Source organism: Pipistrellus hanaki (assembly GCF_964339955.1).
Source record: "Pipistrellus hanaki genome assembly, chromosome: 3".
Classification (NCBI taxonomy): domain Eukaryota; kingdom Metazoa; phylum Chordata; class Mammalia; order Chiroptera; family Vespertilionidae; genus Pipistrellus; species Pipistrellus hanaki.
The window spans coordinates 184,278,795-184,299,493 of record NC_140505.1 but is presented as its reverse complement, the minus strand read 5'-3'; the positions used below and the strand labels follow the sequence as shown (position 1 = coordinate 184,299,493).

Sequence of the window (20,699 nt, the reverse complement as noted above, 5' to 3'; positions counted from 1 at the left end):
TGAGAGCTGAGGCTGGCCCCTGAAGGCTGTGGAAAGAGCATGAGCTGGGGGCCCCCAGGAGAGGGCTGAGCCCAGAGCCCCTTCCTTCCCCACTCCTGCCCGAATCTCCCAGCTGCGTGCCTCGCAGCACGTGTGGGTGTGAATCTGTAACCTAAAGAGTGCTGCCTCACCCTGTCACTGCAGAAACAGGTCCAGGGAAGTGGCATTTTAAGGTCTCAAATGGCAGGACTTGTGTGGGGTTTTGAATCTGTAGAACGGGAATTAAGACTGGGCCATGTGTCTCACCCACCACATGGAGGGCACCGCCCCTTATCTGAAGGTTCAGGTGGGGTCCCCGCTTGTCCTGAATCCCCCTCCCCACCCAGGCCACCTGGTGGACGTGCTGCAGAGCTACGAGGCCATCTTCCACCGGGCGGGCTCCGAGGTGGCCCTGGTGGGCTCTGCCGGCCGTGCCACCTGCGCCTGCGCTCCCGGCCGCCCCGCCCACCCAGGCTCCCGGGCCGGCCAGCAGCTCGGAGGACGCCGAGCCCCTGCTCACCCGGAGCCCGGGGCCTGGAGGCTCTGGAGCTGCTTAGCCCTGGGGCTGGGCCCTCAGACCCAGAGGTGGAGGCAGAGCCAGAGGCAGCGCCAGGGCTGGCCCCGGAGTCTGTGTGGCAGGGGTGCGGGGTGGAGCCCGGAGTCTGTGCGGCAGGGGTGCGGGTGGAGCTCGGAGTCTGTGTGGCAGGGGTGCGGGGTGGAGCTCGGAGTCTGTGGCAGGGGTGCGGGGTGGAGCTCGGAGTCTGTGTGGCAGGGGTGCGGGGTGGAGCTCGGAGTCTGTGTGGCAGGGGTGCGGGGTGGAGCTCAGAGTCTGTGTGGCAGGGGTGCGGGGTGGAGCTCGGAGTCTGTGCGGCAGGGGTGCGGGGTGGAGCTCAGAGTCTGTGCGGCAGGGGTGCGGGTGGAGCTCGGAGTCTGTGTGGCAGGGGTGCGGGGTGGAGCTCGGAGTCTGTGTGGCAGGGGTGCGGGGTGGAGCTCGGAGTCTGTGTGGCAGGGGTGCGGGGTGGAGCCCGGAGTCTGTGTGGCAGGGGTGCGGGGTGGAGCCCGGAGTCTGTGTGGCAGGGGTGCGGGGTGGAGCTCGGAGTCTGTGTGGCAGGGGTGCGGGTGGAGCTCGGGACTCGGGGCTCGCCCCTGCGGCCAGGCGGGAGCTCCTCCCTGTGGGCCCGGCTCCCTGCCGGCCCTGCCCCCGCTCAGGGAAGCTGCCGAGCCCAAAGGGGGTCTGAGCTCTGTGACACCCAAGTTCATAAAACTCAGCTGAAAGCCAGGCTCTGTTCCTGCACCTGCACTGGGGCTGGGGCTCTGGCTCCCACCCGGGAGCGGGGAGGGAGAGTCTGAGGCTCTCCAGCCCGGCAGGTGCGGGGGGAGGAGGGGCAGAGGTGGGGGAAGGGCGGGAAGGTGTTCCCAGACTGAGGACCGGGTGGGCCTGGCCTGAGCCTCCTCTCGGCGCTGAGGCTGGCAGTGAGCCCATCCTGTGGTCGCCTGGGGCGTGGGGCCAGCACCCCCTGCTGCCTTCGGCAAGGTGTCCCGCCCCTCCCTTTAGGAGCCCCCCCCCCCCAACTGAGAACCTCTCTAGGATGCAAACTCCGTGTCCTGTGGGTGCCTGCTTCCCGCACGGGGAGTCCGGCCAGCTCCTCTCTGCACGTTGGTCCAGTGCAGGGCGCTCCCTGCTGGGAGGTTGAGGTACCTGGTCCCTCTGTGCTCACCCTCTTCCCGCAGGCCGGGCGCCCCTTCCTCTGCTCCCCGCCCTCAGTCTTGAGTGTGGTGACCAGGCCGGTGGAGGGAGCAGCCTTCCACCAGACCCTCTCCGTCCAGCCATGCTCCTCAGCAGGGCTCACGCCCCTGGGGACCCCTCCCTGGGCGCCCCTAGTTTCCAGCCGGGCCCAGGAAGCGGTGGGAGCCCTGCAGGTGCCTGGCTGGCTTACCTGCACCTGCGGTCCCCCCACCCCCACCCCGGCCACTGGAACAATGGCTCCTCTCATTCTGACGGAGCGGCCTGTGCCAGGCACTGTCCCAGGCCCTTAACTGGCAGCTCGTCTAATCCTCCGAGCAGCCCACGGCCGCGCCAAGAGCCGAAGCACAGCGGGAAGCTGAAGCACGGGAAGTCAGGAGCATCCAGGGACACAGGGGCCGCCTGGACCCCAGGCTGCCGTTCGTCTGCCCTGGGCCCCGCTGCTGCCCCTCCAAAGGTGTGCAGGGCGGCAGCTCCAGGGACCCACATGGACCGGTGACAGCCCGTCCCTCCCCCTGCTCCCAGCAGACAGCGCCTGCGGGTGGGTCTCCGCCCGCGTGGGGCACCGTCCTGCAGGCGCTCCGAAAGGGAACAGGACACTATCAGCACCACACTGGGCCCGCAGGGGGCACCGGCCGTACAGGTGAGGCAGGGAACAGGGTACCCCGTTCCTACCCGCTCCCCCCCAAAGACACACAGTCCTCTGTGGCATCTCCTCTGGGCTCCTCCCAGGGCCTGCAGAAGGGGCACCTGGAGCGACCGGGGCACCTTTAACATTCTCCTTGGGGCCTCAGGGCCTCCTGACCTGGTGTCTGCCCTGCCCACCCCCCAAGGCCAAGTTCAAGGCCAGAGCCCTGAGGATCAGGTGAGGGCGGGTGTGAGGGGCGCCACACAGCAGGCGGGGAGGCGGGGCGTCGCCTTTTGGACAGATCTGCTCTTTTGGACAGATCTGCTCGACCCCGTCTGTCCAGTGTGGCCTCAGCGGGCGCCCTATGAGGGGCCGCGGTGCCACCGGCAGGACCGCTGTGAGGACGAGGCCATGCGGCCGGGAAGGGAAGGGCCGAAACCCTCGCTGCCCACCCGCAGGCGACCAGGAGAGCAAAGGGGAGCGAAAGGAGAGGCGGGTCTGAGGCCGCTGCAGAGCCCGGCTCCATCTGGTTTGTTTATTCAGTACAGGCCCGGCCAGCCCTCCCCGGGGAAGTGGCTGAGCTGGGATAAAATAAATAAAGGCCGCCGAGGTGTGAGTGTGGATGGGCCGGGCCAGCCTGGGGGAGGGTGCACGCGAGGCACTGGCCCAGCCTCACTGTCCGCCCCCAGCCCCCACTCCAGCGGAGGTGCCCTCAGGAACGGGCCCTGGCCCTCCTGCCCCGCCAGCCCTCTGCCCTCGCGCCTTCCTGGGTCAGGTCCAGAGGCCGGGCCTCCTGGCCGGGGCAGGGGAGGAGGGCGGAGGGCCAGGCCCGAGGCCCAGGTCGCGCCTGTGGCCTTGCCTGGGAGGCCCGGGCTCGCTGAGCTAGGACAGAGGAGCGGGAGGCAGGGCCCCGAGCCAGCAGGCCTTTATGCGCCCCCTGGTGCGCGGCGGCCCAGCCCCCGCTCCCAGCGCTCGTCCTCCCTCTCACCCGACCCCCCAAATCCGCACCCGCAGGGGGCGCCCTCAGGAGTCACTCCAGCTGCCCCCCTTGTCCAGGGGCCCGGCGGCCCCTCGCGCCTCCCGGGCCGGCGCCCTGGCCGCGGGGTCCTCGTCCTCCTCCTCGTCCTCCCCGTCGGTGAGCTCGTCCGGGCCGGGCCCGTAGGCCAGCGTGGTGTGGGCCAGGTCCACCTCGATGGGGAAGACGTCGGCGTCGCGCAGCACGGCGTAGCAGTCGTTGTAGTACTTGGACATGGTGGACACGAAGCGCTGCAGCTGGAACACGATGTCCTGGACTGGGCGGCAGGGGGGGTGGGGAGGACCAGTGGGCGGTGCCTGCCTGGGCGTGGGCCCTCCCCGCCCGCCCGGGCCCCTCCCTGCCCTGGGCTCCATGTGCACCGCCTGGGCCTCGAGCTGCCCACTCCCGCACGGCGCCCGGCCCCCAGCTCCCCCGGGGACAGGAGCCCCGCACAGCACCCAGCCCCCAGCTCCCCCGGGGACAGAGGAGCCCTGCCAGCACCCAGCCCCCAGCTCCCACGGGGACAGAGGAGCCCTGCCAGGGTGGGGGGTGTACTGCACCCCAGGGAGTCCAGTCCCACCCAGTCCGGGCTCTGGGGAGGGGGTGTGCTCCTGCCAGCTCCATCCTGGGTCTGACAAAGCACTGCATGGCAGGGCCTGGCTCTGGGACGTCAGTCAGTCAGGTTAAAACGTTCCCTTCTGGGCCTCAGTTTTCCCAGCTCTGAAATGGGGAGAAGATGGTGCACGGACGGGCTGAGGGAGGCATGGCCTGGGCCCCATGCCCGCCGGGCCCTCACCATGCTTCTGGTCCAGCAGCTCCATCTTCTCCAGCACGTCCTTGCGCATCTGGGAGAAGCGGGCACGGGCCTCCTGGCGGCAGCGCAGGATCAGGCGGTACTCGTAGTTGCCGGTGCTGACCCGGTACAGGGGCTCCCCGAGGGCCTGGGTGGGGAGGGCACATCAGCACCTGGCGGGGCGGGATCTGCTCGGGGGCGGACGGGGCAGGGGCACCACATGGCACCTTTCCAAGCTCCCAGGGCCCTCACTTCTGAGATGCCAGGGATGTTGAGAAGCCCGAGTTACAGCTTCATGAGAAAACAAAACAAAACACACCCTTGCCTCGTTAAATAAAAGAACACTGAGTCATAAGAGAGATCCCAGTATCAAAAATACTACAGACTTAGACCTAGCTGGTTTGGCTCAGTGGATAGTGTCAGCATAAGACTGAAGGGTCCCAGATGCAATTCCAGTCAGGGCGCATGCCCAGGTTGTGGGCTCAGTCCCGTCGGGGGTGTGCAATGATTCTCTCATCATTGATGTTTCTATCTCCCTCTCCCTTCCTCTCTGAAATCAATAAAAATTTATTTTAAAAATATGTTACAGCTGAAACCGGTTTGGCTCAGTGGATAGAGCATTAGCCTGCGGACTGAAGGGTCCTGGGTTCGATTCCGGTCAAGGGCATGTACCTTGGTTGCGGGCACATCCCCAGTAGGGGGTGTGCAAGAGGCAGCTGATGGATGATTCCCTCTCATCGATGTTTCTAATTCTCTATCCCTCTCTCTTCCTCTCTGTAAAAAAATCAATAAAATATATATATTTTTAAAAAGTTACAGATTTAAAAAATAAAAAAGGCCTCTCAGGAGGGAAGAAAGTCCCTTTTTCCTTGCAGGAACCTCACACAGCAGGGGCGGTGGGGGGGAGGGGACAGGAAGCAGGGGCAGAGGGGCGGGGGGGACGAGGCGGGGAGACAGCTCCAAGTCTCCAGGAGTAAGAGCCCGGCCAAGCCCCCCGGCCTCTCCCAGGTGGCCTGACCCAGCTGGCGTCCTGACAGACCCAGGACGTTCTTGGGGCGCTGTGAGGCAGGCAGGGAAGGTTGTGCCCCCCAGCCTTTCTGATCCCAGGGCTGTGACCCCCCACGCCCACCGTGACACTCACAATGCAGCTGTATTCCTCGTCGTCCATCTCCTTCACCTTCAGGCAGTACGACTGCAGGACAGTGAAGCCAGCTGTCAGATGGCTGCACCTCCCGGATGCCCACCCTGTCCCCATGCCACATGCCACAGGGCTCCTAGGCCACCCGGGGAGCAGCCCTGCCAGGCTCCGGGCCTGCAGGCTCCTGGCTGGGAAAGGCTGGGTGCCAGGCTCCTGGCTGGACAGGCTGGGCGCAGGCTCCGGGCCTGCAGGCTCCTGGCTAGACAGGCTGGGCACCAGGGAAGCTTCGGAGCACGGGGAGGCAGCCCCACACGGGCTGACGCTTGCTGGGTGGTCCCTGGTGGCAGCACAGGGGAGGGCACTCATCTGGGAGGGTGGGGAGGGCCTGAGGGGCAGCCCGCCATGTGCCAAACGCCAGGCCCACCGGATGAGGTTCGGTGGCTGCGCAGCTGGAGGACCCGCAGGCTCTCGCTGCCTCGGCCCGCCAGAGGCTGCCGCAGCGAGGAGCCCCCGCTCGCCTAACGCAGCCTTTCCCTCGGCTCCGCCGGACCGCAGAGTTACCGTGAAACGTAAAGCTCATTACACCCTCGGCGAGCACCCCACCACCACGGACTAGTCCAGCCCGTCACTCCCAGTGACAGGGAGCCAGTGGTCCAGAGGGAGGGCCGCCAATGCCCAGCCCTCCCAGGCCCTGGCCCGCCTCCTGCAGACCGGGCAGAGCGGCCCTCCCCGGAGCCGCAGGCGCTCACCAGGTACTCGAACTTCACGTCCAGGTACTTCTTGATGGTGAGGCGGGTGTCGGGGATGGCCTTGTTGAGGTACGTGTTCAGGTCCGTCAGCATCTGCGGGAAGGGGGGAGGGGACGATGCTCAGGCCCCTCAGGCAGGGGTCAGGGTGGCCAGGGCGACAGAGAAGAGTGGACACGGAATGTCAGAGCCTCCGGGCGCTGCCTGATGGTCTGCTCCATTTCAAGGATGAGCAGACAGGCCAGGGCAAGCTGAGACCCCGTGGGGGAGCAGGGAGCACAAGCCACCTGGAGGTCACCCTTGGCCGAGGTCAAGGTGCTCGACTGCATGACACGTGTCCCTCCTCTGCCCTCCCCCGGCCAGGCAGGCGCCCGCGGGACCCACCGGCTTGATGGTTTTCAGCAGCCGGATGCCGAACTTCTCGATGCTGCGGTGCGCGTCCGCGAACTTCACGAAAGCCTCGCTGGCCGCCGGCTGGGGCTCCCGCACCCCGATCACGGAGAACACGTCCCCAAAGGCTGCGCGACAAGTGTGCCCTGAAGGCGGCCCCGGCTGGCGCTTAGGAGAAGCCAGGGGCCCGTGGGGAGAGGCCAGGAGGGGGCATGGAGGCTGGGCCTACACCCCAAGACAGGTGTGTCAGCCCCCACGGGAGCTGGTCTTCACCCCTCACGTAGGGATGGGGAACGTCCAGCCTGCCGAGGCCTTAGGGTGAGTTAATTACATATCTGACCAAACAGGGCAGCTAACTTTTAAGGGGATGGCATTGTATGGCCCCCGAATGTTATACATATTCCAATAGGCCTGGGCAGGAAAAGAGGCTCCATCCTGCCCTCGGGGATCTGAGGAGCCGGGCATACGCCCCAGGGAGCTGGTCTACACCCGGAGGGAGCAGACTCCACCTGCTGGGGAGGCGGGTCCGTGCCCTCAGGGAGCTGCCCCGTCCCCCAGTGGCCAGGCCACGGAGAGGCTGGGCCGGGCTTGGGGCGGTGCTGTCTGAGGGCAGAGGCCGGTCTGGATCTGGTCTCCTGGGTCCTAAGGCCGGCTCGCCAGGAGCTGTGGGACCGCTCCCCATGCCTGGGCTTCTCTTCCCGAATGCGACCACCGGGAGGAAGGGCCTCGTAGGCTGCGCGGCAGCACAGACGGGCCGGCGGGGCTCGGGCAGGGACTGTGCCCACAGACCAGCAGCTGGCCAGGTGCCCTCAGCACCGCCACCTTCCAGCACCTGGGCGTGCGGCTCCGTGCCAGCTGGAGCTGGCCCTGGCCGCACTGTGATGCCTATGAGCGCGGCATGAGGACCAGGGACAGCAGCCACCCCTGCAGGCACGGGGACGCTGAGCCCGGAGGGGCGGGGGTGCCTGCGGTCATGGGTTTGGGGCGCCTTACCCCGGTGCGTCTGCGACAGCTCGTAGAAGGCCCGCAGGAGGCTCTTGGTGTGCTCCGTCATCCCTGCGGGAGGCACACGAGGGGGCATGTGACGGGGGCGGCCCTGGCCCAGGACATCGCCTCCAGTCCACCCCCCAAGGCCTGCCCTGCTGAGGGCACCCGCTTTCCCACAGCCCCCTCGGCCCAGCACGGGGCGCCCTGGGACGGGAGCCAGGCTCCGCAGGGCAGGGGTAGACGCGCCTCCTAAGGCTCTCTCCGGAGAGTGGGCCGTTCAGGGCCTTCGCTACGTTACACGCACTTGCACTTGAACGCTTATGGGTAGGTGTCACTTTTACAACCAGGAAGTGTCTTAAGACTTTTTAAAAAGAAGTCTTAACGGCCACGGTCCTAGAGCTTCTCAGCTGGCATTCCCTCCCACCCGCCCCGTCCTCGGAGGCGCTGGGCCCGGCCGGGGCTGCCCACCTTTGTAGAGCTCAGCCGTCCGCTCCAGCTCCTCCAGTCTCTTCACAAGCCCATCTGTGGGGTCAGAGGGGGGGGGTCAGGGTCTCAGGAGCGAGGGGGGAGGGGCAGAGGCAACCCGAGGACAAGCAGGATCGGCACAGAACGGGGTCCTTCGGGGGGATGGGGCACTCAGGGTCAGTGGGTTCAGAGGTGTTTTGTAAACAGCTCAGAGCACCCGGATGGGAGGCAGGGCTGGCCCCCCAACACTCCTAAGATGAGCCCCACCCTGGAGTCCAGGGCACATGGAGGGGCAGGTGGGTGATGACAGGTACTTCCAAAGGCACGTGTGAAAGACAGCCGGAGCCCCCAAGGCCAGCCTAGCAGCCCCGCCCCCATCCTGCTAACACGGGCTGCGCTGCCCACACCGAGGAGGAAGGCCGTCAGGGCCAGTGGGAGATGGTGGACCAATGGTCAGTGTACAGGCTCCATGTGGCTCCCAGCACCGAGCAAAGGGTCGGCTCAGAGGGGGGCGACTGGGGAGCAGGAGGAATTCCGGAAGGGCTAGGGCTGAGGGAGAGCTTACAGTTAGATGAGGCCTTGAGGACCCCCTTTGTATTTATTGAGCACCTACTGTGTGCAGACACCGGGCTAGGCTCCAGGAAGCCTGGGTGAATGAGATCTGAGTCGTGCCTGCCCTCGAGGCTCCCAGTCAAGGAGGAGCCAGACAATCGCCAGCCGCTGCCTGGCAGTGACAGGGGCAGCTGCCTCACCTCAGGGCTGGAACGGGGCGTGGATGGCCAGGGCTGAGGCAGCCTTCAGGTTAGAGGGGGACGGGGCAGGGAGCTCCAGACAGGCTCAGGGCAGGGCAATGAGGAAGGTTCCGTGTGGGGCTTCCTCCAGCAGCGGGTGCCACCCTCCACCCCGACAGGATGAGGCCTGCACATGCCCCCCCAGCAGCACCTGCAGCCCAGGGGCCCTGTCGGTAGCTTGCTGCCCCCCCAACCCCATCCCTGCCCCCCCACCCCATCCCTGCCCAGACAGGGTCTGAACTACTTCCCTCGTCCTATATAATAAAAGGCTAATATGCAATTGTCCCCTCGACTGCGAGTTCAACCTTGAGTTGGACCAGGGAGCAGGGCCGGCCAGCCAACCACCCATGGCCACTCCCCTTGGCAGTCCTGGCCCCATCAGCCCGATCAGGGTGGGCTGGCCTGACCCCATCCCTGCAGGAACTCGTGCACTGGGCCTCTGGTTTTATCAGGAAAAACCACGGGGACAGAGAGATGAAGCCACCTGGTCAACGGCACATGGCGGGGCTGTCCCCACTGGTGTGCTCTGCCCATCCCTATGGCCTGGAGGGCGGGGAGGCAGCAGCAGGGGCCGCCCGGCCTCTCTCCGGGCAGGGAAGGCGGCTGGGCGGGCTGTCGGGGGAGGAAGCTCGGCTCAGGGGCCGGAGGGGGACCTGGAGGTCTTCGTGAGGCGCTGGCCCCGGCGGCCTCCGGCCCGGCTCCCAGGGCCCGGCTCCCAGGGCCCGGCGCCAGGCCAGCGGCGGGAAAGGAGCACGTAGGCTGCTGTTGCTTTTAGCTGGGTCATGGGACAGCATGACAGCTTCCATTTTAGAAACCCTATTTCAGGCCGGGAAATTGCCAGGTTCAGGGAAAAACACAACAATCAGTTCTAATTCCATCCCGGCGCATGGTAACTACAGTAACGGGGAATTTAGACACCGAGCGGCCGAAAATAGCAGCCTCCACTCTGAAGCCGTTTGGAACCGGCTCAGCCGCCACCCCCACGCCCAGCCAATGAGGCCGCTGTGCCCAGCTGAGCCCACCGTTCCCGTCGGTATTTATATCTCCCTCGTCCAGCCGAGCTGCCGCTGTTTATACTCGGGCGATGGCGGGAGGAACGGGACCGAGCGCCTCGCTGGCCGCCCTGGGAGCGTGTGCACACGCGTGTGCGGGGAATGTGCGCAGACACGGCCTTCTCCCTCCCGCCCGGGCAGGGCCGGCGGGGAAGCTCAGACAGGGCAGCAGCGCCACCTCCTGGAGGAGGCGGGGGGGGGGGGGCAGTGCGGGAGCAGTGGGCGCTAGAGAAGGGGGTGAGGGAGGCACAGGGGCACTGAGCCTGGTTCTGTGAGAGCAGCTGGGGCAGGGGCAGGGGCAGAGGCACCGGCTCGGGAGCCGGAAGGGGCACCTCCCTGCTGTGCCGTCTCCCGGTGGGAGCTGCGCCTGCGCCTCCTCGCCTGACCACCGCTCTGGAGCCCCCCGAGGCCAGCCCCGCGCTTTACAGACAGACCAGACCCCAGCAAAGTCAGCACCTGGCGACCACAGGCCTGACTCTTCCTGGCACCCAACCGAGAGCTGGGAGATCCCGGCGTCCCACTCGGGAGACAGAGAGGCGACCATCGGCCCCAGGGGCCGAGGCCGGGCTGGAGGGACCCACAATGGCTTGGTGGGCACCACGATGCCCTCCCCCTGGGAGCTGGTGTGAGGGGCACTCACCATTGCACAGGATGGCCCGGCTCAGGCCCAGCGCGTCCGCGGTCCCCGAGCTCATGTTCTCCACCAGCCGGTGCTTCACCTTCTTCAGCACTGGACAGAGAGGGGGCTCAGGAGGGGCCTCGGCAGCTGGCCCCGGGACCCCGCCCCTCATCACGACTCCGGGGACCGCACCGGGGCAGAAGGGGGAGGGGCTGCAGTGGGGTGAGGGGGTGGGTGACTATGGAGTGGGGAGGTTCCAGGGGGGTACTGGGCCCTGCCCTAGTCGCTCTCCACTTCAGGAGCCGTGGCGCCTGGAGGAAGGAACCATGTAAAGGCTCAGCCCCAGGCCTGGCACTCCGAGTGCTGCCGGCCTTCACCGAGAGCCCTGGTGCCGGGCTGGACCCTGAGAGCCTCTGCTCCTCTTCCTCACCCGACCTGGGGTCCCGGGGAGCAGAGGCCCCAGGCTGTCACTGACTCTGGGGAACACGGTGCACACCTGTCCCTGGAAGGCGGCCAGGGCGGGAACAAAGGGCTTCAGAGGAAGGACCCAGGACAGGCTCAGTCTGCCCTTGGCCTCTCTGCCCTGGCCCTAGGGAACAGGGGAGGGTGCTGGACTGGAGCCTGGAAATCAGGGAGGGGGGGTGTCGACCCAGGGGCTCGGAGCCTCGAAGGGTCTCCGGTCTGTCTGCAATGAGGTGGCTGGCCCAGAGCACCTCCCCTCTGCCAGGACCTGTGAGTCCTGACTTTTCCACAGGCCCAGCCCACAGCAGGGCACCTGGTCCTGGGCGCGCCAGCAGAGGAGCGGCCTGAGGCCCTGGGCACGCCGGGCAGAGGAGCGGCCTGAGGCCCTGGGCAGCTGGCAGAGGAGCGAGCGGCCTGAGGCCCTGGGCACGCTGGCAGAGGAGCGGCCTAAGGCCCTGGGCACGCCGGCAGAGGAGTGGCCTGAGGCCCTGGGCACGCCGGCAGAGGAGCGGCCTGAGGCCCTGGGCACGCCGGCGGAGGAGCGGCCTGAGGCCCTGGGCACGCCGGGCAGAGGAGCGAGCGGCCTGAGGCCCTGGGCACGCCGGGCAGAGGAGCGGCCTGAGGCCCTGGGCACGCCGGCGGAGGAGCGGCCTGAGGCCCTGGGCGCACTGGCAGAGGAGCGAGCGGCCTGAGGCCCTGGGCACGCCGGGCAGAGGAGCGGCCTGAGGCCCAGGTCAGACCGGAGCTCCCGGGAGAAGCGGTGGGAGAGGAGGCCGAGGGCAGGGGGGATGCAGGCCAGGGCGGGCGCCCTCCCTGTTGGCAGGCTGAGCCCTGGGCTGCGGGAAGCTGAGGGTTGGCTTACAAAGTCCCGGGGGAGGAGGCTGCCAGCCTGGGGGCGCTTGGTCAGAAAGCTATCGCGCGGACCAGGAGGCTGCGGGCACTGCCGTGAGGAGACGGGGCGGGGGCTCACCGATGTCCAGGGACATGCCCTGCTTGGGGTCCGCCTGCAGCTTGTTGTAGTGGATGGTCACCTCACCCTGCGGAAGCATGGCGGGCCGAGTGAGGAGGAGTCCCCGGGCCCCCAGCCCGTCCCCAGGGAGGCCTGTCCCCGGGCCTGTGGTCCTGAGAGAACCTGAGGGCAGCCCTGCAGGCCCGGGGCGGGGCCAGGCCCTGGGGGATCGGCAGGGACGGATAGACACGGTCCCTGCTGTCAGAGCCCACAGCCTGGCAGTCTGACGCCGAGCTCCAGCCGGAGCAGGTGCCCTGCCCTCCCCCACCTCCAACCCTTTGCTGCAGAACTGCCCCCACACAGCACGTCTTCCCTGCACCGGCATCGTCCCTCCTCCCGCCCCTCCACCCTCCACCAGCGCGACTGAGCACCTGCTCTGTGCCCGGGGCTGCAATGTCAGGAGCTGCGCAGGGGCCGCCCCGGGCCGATGCAAACACGGGGGTTACAGTCCTAGCGACTGGAGAGAGGTGCCACTTCTCCCAAGAAGCCGCCCTGACCCCGAGGCCACCACATCTCCCTCGTCCTTGGGATCTTAAGACCCTGCACTTGGGACTGAACCCGTTCAAACACAAGACGGGACTTCCAAACCACGTCCTGGATGGAAACCAGACTGAGCGGCTGTGGGCAGAGTCTGGTGGATGTACCAGACCCCCTCAGGGTGCGGTGTGGTGAGGAGCGGTGGTGAGGGGTGAGGAGGGGACCCCAAGGTGGGAGAAGTGAGGGGAGGTAGAAAGGACAAAGGGAGGAGGCACTGGCTGAGGCGGGAAAGGGACTGGAAGGGATGCCGGGCCGGTCCTGAAGACTCGGAAGGAGGGGAAGGAAGGTCTGGATGGGCCGAGGGAGCTAGAACTCAGCCAAGCCCCGTTTACAGCGGGAACCTCGACTCTGACTTCTAAACCATCCCCCGCTTCGCGATTCCTTCATGGCATTCGCTTCCCAGAGTTACCAGCAGCAAGTCTCTGGGAGCGGCAAAAGGGCTGCACGCCTGCTTCCGAGGGAGGCCGCCTGCCATTCCGGAGGGGCCAAGGCCGAAGCAGCCGGCAGGCAGGGGTGGGGGCGGGGGCGGAGGGAAAGCAGGGAGCAGGCAGCGTGGGACTGTGGCCGAGGAACAGAAGACCAGCAGCTGCCCTGGAGCCAAGAGGGGTCCCTGGGGCCTGTGAGCCCAGAAGGACCGGCCGGAATGAAATTCCATCAGGGACGGGCAAGGGGGCTCCTGCCTCCCTCCCAGGCCCACACGGCTTAGCCGGCATCTTCTGAACCAGGTGAGTTCCCCGGGGACTTCTAGCCTCGGCTCTGACTGGGACACACTGAGCCTGAAGCCGGCTCTGAGGCTGCTGGCTCACTGGCAGCTCGAGGACAGGCACCTCCGGTTCTTGGTGCCCCTCTCGTGCCAAGGCCCAGACCAAGTCCTGCAGCACAATTAGTACCAACTGAGCGAGCGAGGAGAAACCGAGGGGGTGACCCAGACCCTGATGCTCTGAGGAGGGGCAGGGATAGGCTGGCCTCTGTGCCAGCCTGCCAGCCTGCCGGGCCTCAGAAGTGCTTTTCCTGGTGCAGGGCCCGCTCCCGGGCAGCCTTACCTTCACTTCCTGGATCATCTTTGCCACCTCCACCTTAGTTTTTCCTTTGATCGACCTGCCGTTGACACCGGTGATCTCATCGCCAGCTGCCACGGTGCCGTCCAGGGCTGCCGGCGTGTTGTCAAATACCTGGGGGTGCAGAGGGGGGAGGGGAGTGCTGAGAAGACACCCAGCGGGAGCCAGTCCTTCCCTTCACCCCAATAGTGCCTGGCTCTGTCCTGGCCTCTATCCTCCTCCTCTCCCTCTCCTTTCCTCTCTAAAATCAAAACATGTTACTGTTTTTTTTAAAGTAAAAACAGCAGTAGCTATTTAATGACTACTTATTGTGTGCCAGACGTTGCATTACATCATTTTATTTAATCTTCCCAGCAACCTGAAGATGCTCACCTTTTCATACTTTATATACCCACTTTCCAGGTGAAGAAACTGAGGCCAGGGAGGTTAATTAACTTTCTAATAAGCAGAGAAGCTTGCATTTGAACTCAGGACAATGTTATGTATCTTTCCACTACACTTCACTTGTGCGAGTACCAAAGGCCGACAGCTTTGCTGATTCAGTAACGACATTTCATTGAGGGTCCACTCTCTGTCCGGTGTTACACCAGGAGCTGACTGCTGTGCAAAGCAAGCTGGGCCCTGCCCTCACAATACAAAGAGTCTGAAAAAGCAACCAGATACGGAACCACCAAAGAGCAAACCCCCAATTACAGATGTGGTGAGTGCCGAGAAGGGAAAGAAGAGACTGAAATCACAGAGGAAGACAAGGGCAGACCTGTGGAGAGGGGGTGGCCAGGAGAGCAGACCTCCAGAATGAGGAGGAGCCACTCTGCAGAGTAGAGAAAGGAACCTGCCTTGGTCATGCCCAAGTAGGAGGTGGCCCGCCCCCTCCAGGACCTCACCCCCACCCCCACCCCCACCCGCGAAGCACCCAATACCTGGACGATGTAGAGGCAGGGGCAGTACTGGGCCCCTCCTCCAATGCTGATCCCGATCAGGTTCTGAGCATCCTTCTGCAGGGTCACCTTCCCGGGCACCGTAGGGATTCCGCTGGAAAGGCAAGCACCGGAGGCTGAGCCTCCCGGAGGAAGGGTGACGGGGGGACGGGGAAGGGGACGGGCCTCCGAAAGCCCCAAGAGGCTCCACCTGCAGCACCGCCTTGCTCTCACCCTCGGCCACAGGGACAGCTCTGGGCCGGGACGGGCACGGCTCTGGGAGTCACACAGATGGGGGATGACATCCCGGCTGTGCCATGGATCTGCTTGGGACTGGGTCAGCTACCCGCTCTGCATCTCGGCTTCCACATCCGTACAACAACATGAACTAAATGGCAACTTTAGCAGAGTTCTCGTAAGAAAGTGCCCAAAGACATTTGACACCAACCCTGCCCATAGCAAGCCTCCCTAAAAACAGGCCCTGAGATTTGGTCAGACTGTCCCCTCCTCGGAGACATATGGGACATGATGGCCTCGCCTTCTGGGGAGACTCCTGTCAAACTACCCACCGCCCATCTCTCAGCTGCTCTGCTCGTTACCGCTCAGTAATGAGCACTTACTTATGCTTTGCAGTAAACATTCTCATTTACTAACTCGTTCATCCAACAAACGTGTGCTGACAACTACACACGCCGAGCACCTTACAAAGTACTGAGGACACAAAAGGCACTGACCCAGTCCTTGCTCCGAGGGAGGATTTGTCTCCTAAGGAGGAGCAGAACTTTTGAAAACCTGTCCCACTAACTGTCTACACCGGGGAAGGCAGTTTGCTTGGTATTCCCACTCATCCTTCCAACCTGGCGCAACTGCCCTCCCCTCCTCGAAGCCTCCCTGACCCCCTGCCCCGGCTGCTCTGCTCCCCCAGCAGCAGGCCCTTCTGGGCAGGGCCCTCATGGCCTGTCACTGAGTCCCCGCCCCCGGGATGGTGCGCTCTGAAGGGAAGGGTCCATTCAGCTCCAGGACAAGACTGGTCCGCTGGGAAGCACGGGTGGGTGGGCCTGGGAAGCAAGGGGATCTGGGGGACCTGGGGGAACAAAGTACTCACAGTTTATCCTCTTCGATTTCATAATCCAAGTCTGCAAACATGGTTCCGAAAGCTGAGGTGGGCGGGCGAACTACCCGGCTCGGCAGGGGCACAGAGAACTGGATCCGGCAGAGAAAAGGGCGTAGGGCTTAGGGAGCCGAAGTGCCCAGATGCCTCCCCGGCCCGGGCAGCCCTGGCCTCCTCCCCTCGGGACGGCGCGGGGCGGGGGAGTCCCGGCGGGCGGGGAGGTGATTCTTACTAAGAACGGGGAGGGGGGGGGGACTCCAGGCCAGGGCGATGGGCGCAGGCCCCAGAGCCCGCCCACGAGTGTCCAGGCCCTCGGGGGCAGCCTCTGTGGTCCCCGGAAGCGCCGGCCCCACAGTCGGTGCGGGCCAGGCTGGCACCTGAACCCACCTGCCGTTCCACCTGTCGGCGGCCGCGACTGTCGCGTCACTTCCGGGGGACGCGGAAGTCATGCTTCCCTCTCTGGGTATTCGCCCCGATCCCCGCCGGCAACCCTCCCCTCCCTGGCTCCCGGGGCTCCCGGAACCAGGAAAGAGAGCCGGTGTGAACGGAAGCTCGCCGTTAGCCGGAGAAAGCGGAAACAGAGGGAAGGTCCAGACCGGCCGGCGGCGCCCGACCCCGCCCCTTGCCCAGAGGCCGCCGCCATCTTGGGAAGGGAAGGGCTCTTCCCAGCATCCTCAGCGGGACGCCGGGGACCACGCCGGCAGGGCGGTTGCTGGGGCAACGGGAGCATCCTTGGTTGGGGAGACTTTTGGCGAAGTCCGATGGCCTACAAACCCTTCCACATTTCCAGCGCCCAGTCCTATCTGCTGTGACTCCTCTACTACAATGACGGCAGCCTAACTCCAGTTTTGCAAACCAGGAGCCTAAATGCAAGAAGAGGGGAAGGGATTTTACCCAGGAACACCCATCTAAGATGTGGCCTAAGATTCAGATCCTGAGTTGGAGACTGCCGTCTCCTCCAGCGCCCTTTCAGCACGTGCACACCTGTGTTCCGTAGGTCTACTGTGGGCAGGCTGGACAAGTTACCTTCCCTCCTCTTTATATGCCTCCTTGCCCCACGTGCAAGCTAAGCGCCGAGGCAGATGCTTGCTATGGTATTTGGTGAGAGGTTTCTCACACCCCATCCCCTTTGTAAGCCCTGAGGAGCAGCCCCCTGGGGTCCCAATGAGGCCAGGAAATGCCATCAGTGCCTCCCAGCCAAGGAGACCGAATCTCATCTCCCCGCCAGCCTCTGCTGCCACTGCTGCCGTGTCTAGCGGGTTCCCCACAGGGGGCTGGTGCTCCCAGAGCCACAGCCCTGGCCTCCTCCTCACCCAGGAAGCATGGCCGCAGGCCTGCCCAGCTTCCTTCCCTCCCTGCCAGGGGTGTAGGGAGAGGGAGGGGTGCCGGGAGATGATTATCCTATTGTAGTATCCCAAAGCCTGATGGGAGCCCCGCCCCACTCCTTAGGGAGCTAATCTGAGCCCCATCAGATGTGCAGATGGCACAATAGCAACAACCTTCCCATGGACCCACGGCTCTGCAGCCCAGGTCACCTTCCCAGGATTTTAAAGTTCACCCTGACCCTGTCTCTCTTCCTCTTAGGCACCGACTTCCTCTTAGGCTTCCTCTTAATCCCTCCCATGAGATGCTAGGTCTCCATCAATAGGGGTCACGTGACAAAAAAGAAAACCAGGTTGCTTTGTAATGCCTGTTAGAATGAAAATATTGCCAAAACAGGTTTGGCTCAGTAGATAGAGCGTCGGCCTGCGGACTGAAAGGTCCCGGGTTCGATTCTGGTCAAGGGCATGTACCTTGGTTGTGGGCACATCCCCAATGGGAGGTGTGCAGGAGGCAGCTGATTGAAGATTCTCTCTCATCGATGTTTTTAACTCTCTGTCTCTCTCCCTTCCTCTCTGTAAAAAATCAATAAAATATATTTTTTTAAAAATTCAATAAGATATATTAAAAAATAAAAATAAAAAATAAAAAAAGAATGAAAATATTGGCCCGCTTTATGCTGTCAGTGGAGGAGCCTCCAGGGTCAGCCCACACAGCCTGGAACATGCTCCAGCCAATTAAAGGGTGCGGTTGGGACCACGAATTTATTTGAGAGGAAAGAGAGTTGGGGTGGCTTGTCCCGTCACCAAAGTAAGCATCTGTCTCCCCGGCTGGACAGGGAGCCTCGGCGGCAGGTCTTGCCCTTTGATCTCCCACAGAACCCGGGACAATATCTGGCTGAGGATGAAGTGCATCAAAATAGCTGTGACCTTAGATGAAATGGGACGTTCTCCGGACCCGGGAGGAGAGGACGTGGATGGACAGAGAGGGAGCGAGATGACGAGGGCCTGAACCGGGACGGTGGCAGTCAGTAGTTTGAGCTGGCTCCACGGGGATCGCCAGGCCCCTGGGACATAAGACCCAGTTTATAAGTCCCGAGTTTTGGAATTGTGGTCGTGAGCAAACAGCAATTTCCAAACCCAGGAGCTTTAACACAGCTTGCTGCTCTGCCTCCTCAGCACGTCCCAGACCAAACTCCGGCCCTGCAGGTTTGCAGCTGGGGGATATGGGGCAAATCACCCATTGCCTCTGAGCCCTGGGTATCTGTAAACCAGGGATGGTGCTCCCTCCTGAATGGCAGCTCTAAGGATGGAGATTAAAGGGAGCGTGTTTTGTTAGTGACTCACCAGGCACAGGTGTCGGGTTTTCATTGTCCCCTCATTATAATAATTTTCCCCGACTGCTTCAGAGGCGGGGCCGGTGGCCCGCTGAAAGGGCCTCCAGAGGGTCGGACCCTGCCTCAGGCTCCGCAGGGAGGTGTCTCCTGTGCAGAGTCCTAGGCTCGGTCACTGCCTGTGTGTGGAGTCTCTGGGGAAGGGGGATCTAGAAAGCTCCACGGGCGGCTGCAGGGCCACCTCCATGGAGCACTGTCAGAGGCTCAGAATTCACAGTGTCTGTGTACACTCGGGGGGCCTGTTCCAGTCCACCAACTATCCTGCCCCAGAGGCCTCCCCATTGGCAGGAGCCAAAGGCTGGGAAGGCTTCCTGGAGGAAGTGACATCTCAGCTGAGTCCTGACGGAAGTGCTGGTGGTGCCCAGGCCACAAAGAGGGACAGGGTGACAGGCAGAGGGGCAGGCAGAGGGCACAGTGGTACAGGCAGCAGGGGTGCACGGTCCGGACCCTGTTCTCAGGAAGTCATTGTGGCAGGGGAGGGGTGATGACAGACAATGGGCACAGTGACAGGGTGATGGGTCACCACCCAAGTGCTGGTGGGAGCACGGGGAGAACTGCCACCTTTGCCAGAGTCACAGGTGAGGGTGGTCAACAAGGGTCTCAGAGGGGAGGTTTGAGCACCTTCTTCCAGATGGGCAGGATTCCAGGGGTTGAAATTGGGGTGAGAGCATCCACCCACTTCCAGGGCGCCCTCACTCTCCAAGCTTGCTCCTCCTCCTCCTCCTCCTCCTCCTCCTCCTCCTCCTCCTCCTCCTCCTCCTCCTCCCCGGCTCTGCTCCAGGCAGGCAGTGACCTCTCACTGGGCCTGTGTGACCCTGGGCCAGTCCCACCCTCTGTCTGGGCCTGAGTTTCCTCCATCCTTCCTCCCTCAGTTCCTGAGCTTCAGATTCAATGGCCAAAAGATTGCCCCTCAACCCCATATTCCTGGGGACGTGCTGCCACCAAGCGGCCATTCCGAGAAACACCCCTGAGGACTGGAGCTGCATGAGCTGTTCGCCACCCCCACCTTCCCGCTCCTGCCATTGGCCCCACCCGCCCAGCTCGGGGCTGGCTGGGGAGACCACGCGTCTCCGGAGTCGGTGGGCGATGGGTGAGGCTGGTGTCCGTGTGCCGTGCGGTGTCTGACGCGCCTGCCCTTCAGCGCGGCTGCAGCCCCAGGCCTGACTCACCCCTGGCTTCGCAGCCCCTTCAAAGGTCAAGAAACCGGGGGTAGGCGGGTGGAATTTGGCTCAATCAATCATCAGCATAGAGATCGAGAGCGTGGGTTTTAAGTCAAACCGATGGTGACGGTACCGCCAGCCGCCGGCCCTTCCTGGGCCTTCACCAGGAGCCTGGGGCGAGGCTGCCATTCACTGTCTCCCGGAAGCTCACCGGCGCCCCTAGAGGTGGGGCTCGCCCTGCCTGCATGCGTCCATTCCACAGGCGTGTCAATCAGAGAACAGGAGCACGGGGTCTGGTCCTGGGCGAGCGGGAGAGGCAGGGAAACCCAGGTAACAACCTCCCACTTCAGAGCATCAGGGGAGAGGAACTCTCACGGGAGCCCCGGGGGAAGGGGCAGGATTGTGGGCTCGTGGGAGCTCGTCCGAGTAGAGTTTATGGGCGTGATCCAAGTCCCTTGAGATGAGCTTAACCGGGCAGGTGTCTGGACATTAAGGGGTTGCCGGAGAAGAGGCTGCTCTAAGCCAGCGGGGCCGAGGGCCGGCGTCACCACCTGACCTCACATTCACACAGTGAAGGCTACGCCGCGCACGAACACGCAGCTGCAAATCACACAGCGCTTTATACTCACGGGGCTCCTGGTGCCGTGGCTCAGGCTTCACGGGGTCCCCGGGGGAGAGTGGGGTCCTCTGCGGGCAGCGGCGGATCCCTCTTTGGGCGGCTGGCCCTCTGGTTGTGTTGAGTCAGCGGAAGGAGGGCGACGGAAGTGTCACGATCAGGGGTTCGGCCGTTCTCCTGCCGGCCGGCGTGGAGGGAGGCGCGTGGGGGTGGACCAGGAGGACGGTGGATGTCTGCCTGCCGCCGGGGACCGGTGTGAAGCCGGTCCTGGCCCACGGCCGTCCAGGTGGCTATCAGTGACATGTGTCATCACACAAGTGTTACCCGGAGTGCAGGCCGGTTATCGGCCGCAGTGTGGGGTCTATCAGGCTCACACACCTCGTCCCTCAGGCAGCACTCAGCGACAGTCTAATCTACACGGTGCAGCCAGGGCTGGGCCCGAGCGGCCACTCCCTGTGCTCTTTCTTTACTATTTCACACAAAACAATTGTCCTCATTTCCTAGAGCGCTCTTTATTGTTTTCTATTGCCGTAGCAGCGTGGCACTCTCTGCTTATTTCCCAGCAACCTCACTATTGCTGTGACACCAGCAGAGGCCGGAGCAGGTGGGCTGGCTGAAGCCACATCTCCTCCTCCCTGAGTCGGGAGCAGGGACAGGAGCTGAGTGACTGGGAAGCTGGACTGGGAGACGGAAGGAGCCCGGCTGGGAGGGCCAGCCCCGGGACGATGGG

At 64.1% G+C, this 20,699-nt stretch overlaps 1 protein-coding gene across 4 annotated transcripts; it reads right to left on the bottom strand.

Annotated features, from left to right (window-relative positions):
* Positions 1-2,906: 2,906 nt before the first annotated feature.
* On the bottom strand, positions 2,907-20,253 carry PICK1 (protein interacting with PRKCA 1). 4 transcript variants are annotated; one of them, XM_084879183.1, is made up of 13 exons: positions 19,983-20,253; positions 15,475-15,572; positions 14,373-14,484; positions 13,438-13,566; positions 11,819-11,885; positions 10,408-10,497; positions 7,928-7,981; positions 7,466-7,528; positions 6,467-6,600; positions 6,086-6,178; positions 5,340-5,390; positions 4,202-4,346; positions 2,907-3,682 (listed from the first exon to the last, which is right to left on the bottom strand). In XM_084879183.1, the coding sequence occupies exons 2-13, from the start codon at positions 15,513-15,515 to the stop codon at positions 3,414-3,416; spliced, it is 1,248 nt and encodes a 415-aa protein (XP_084735309.1). In that variant the 5' UTR covers positions 15,516-15,572; positions 19,983-20,253; the 3' UTR covers positions 2,907-3,413. The 4 variants fall into 4 exon arrangements, with proteins under 4 accessions (XP_084735309.1, XP_084735308.1, XP_084735307.1 ...); XM_084879182.1 differs by lacking the exon at positions 19,983-20,253 and adding an exon at positions 15,868-17,022; XM_084879181.1 differs by lacking the exons at positions 15,475-15,572; positions 19,983-20,253 and adding an exon at positions 14,604-15,379.
* Positions 20,254-20,699: the final 446 nt, after the last annotated feature.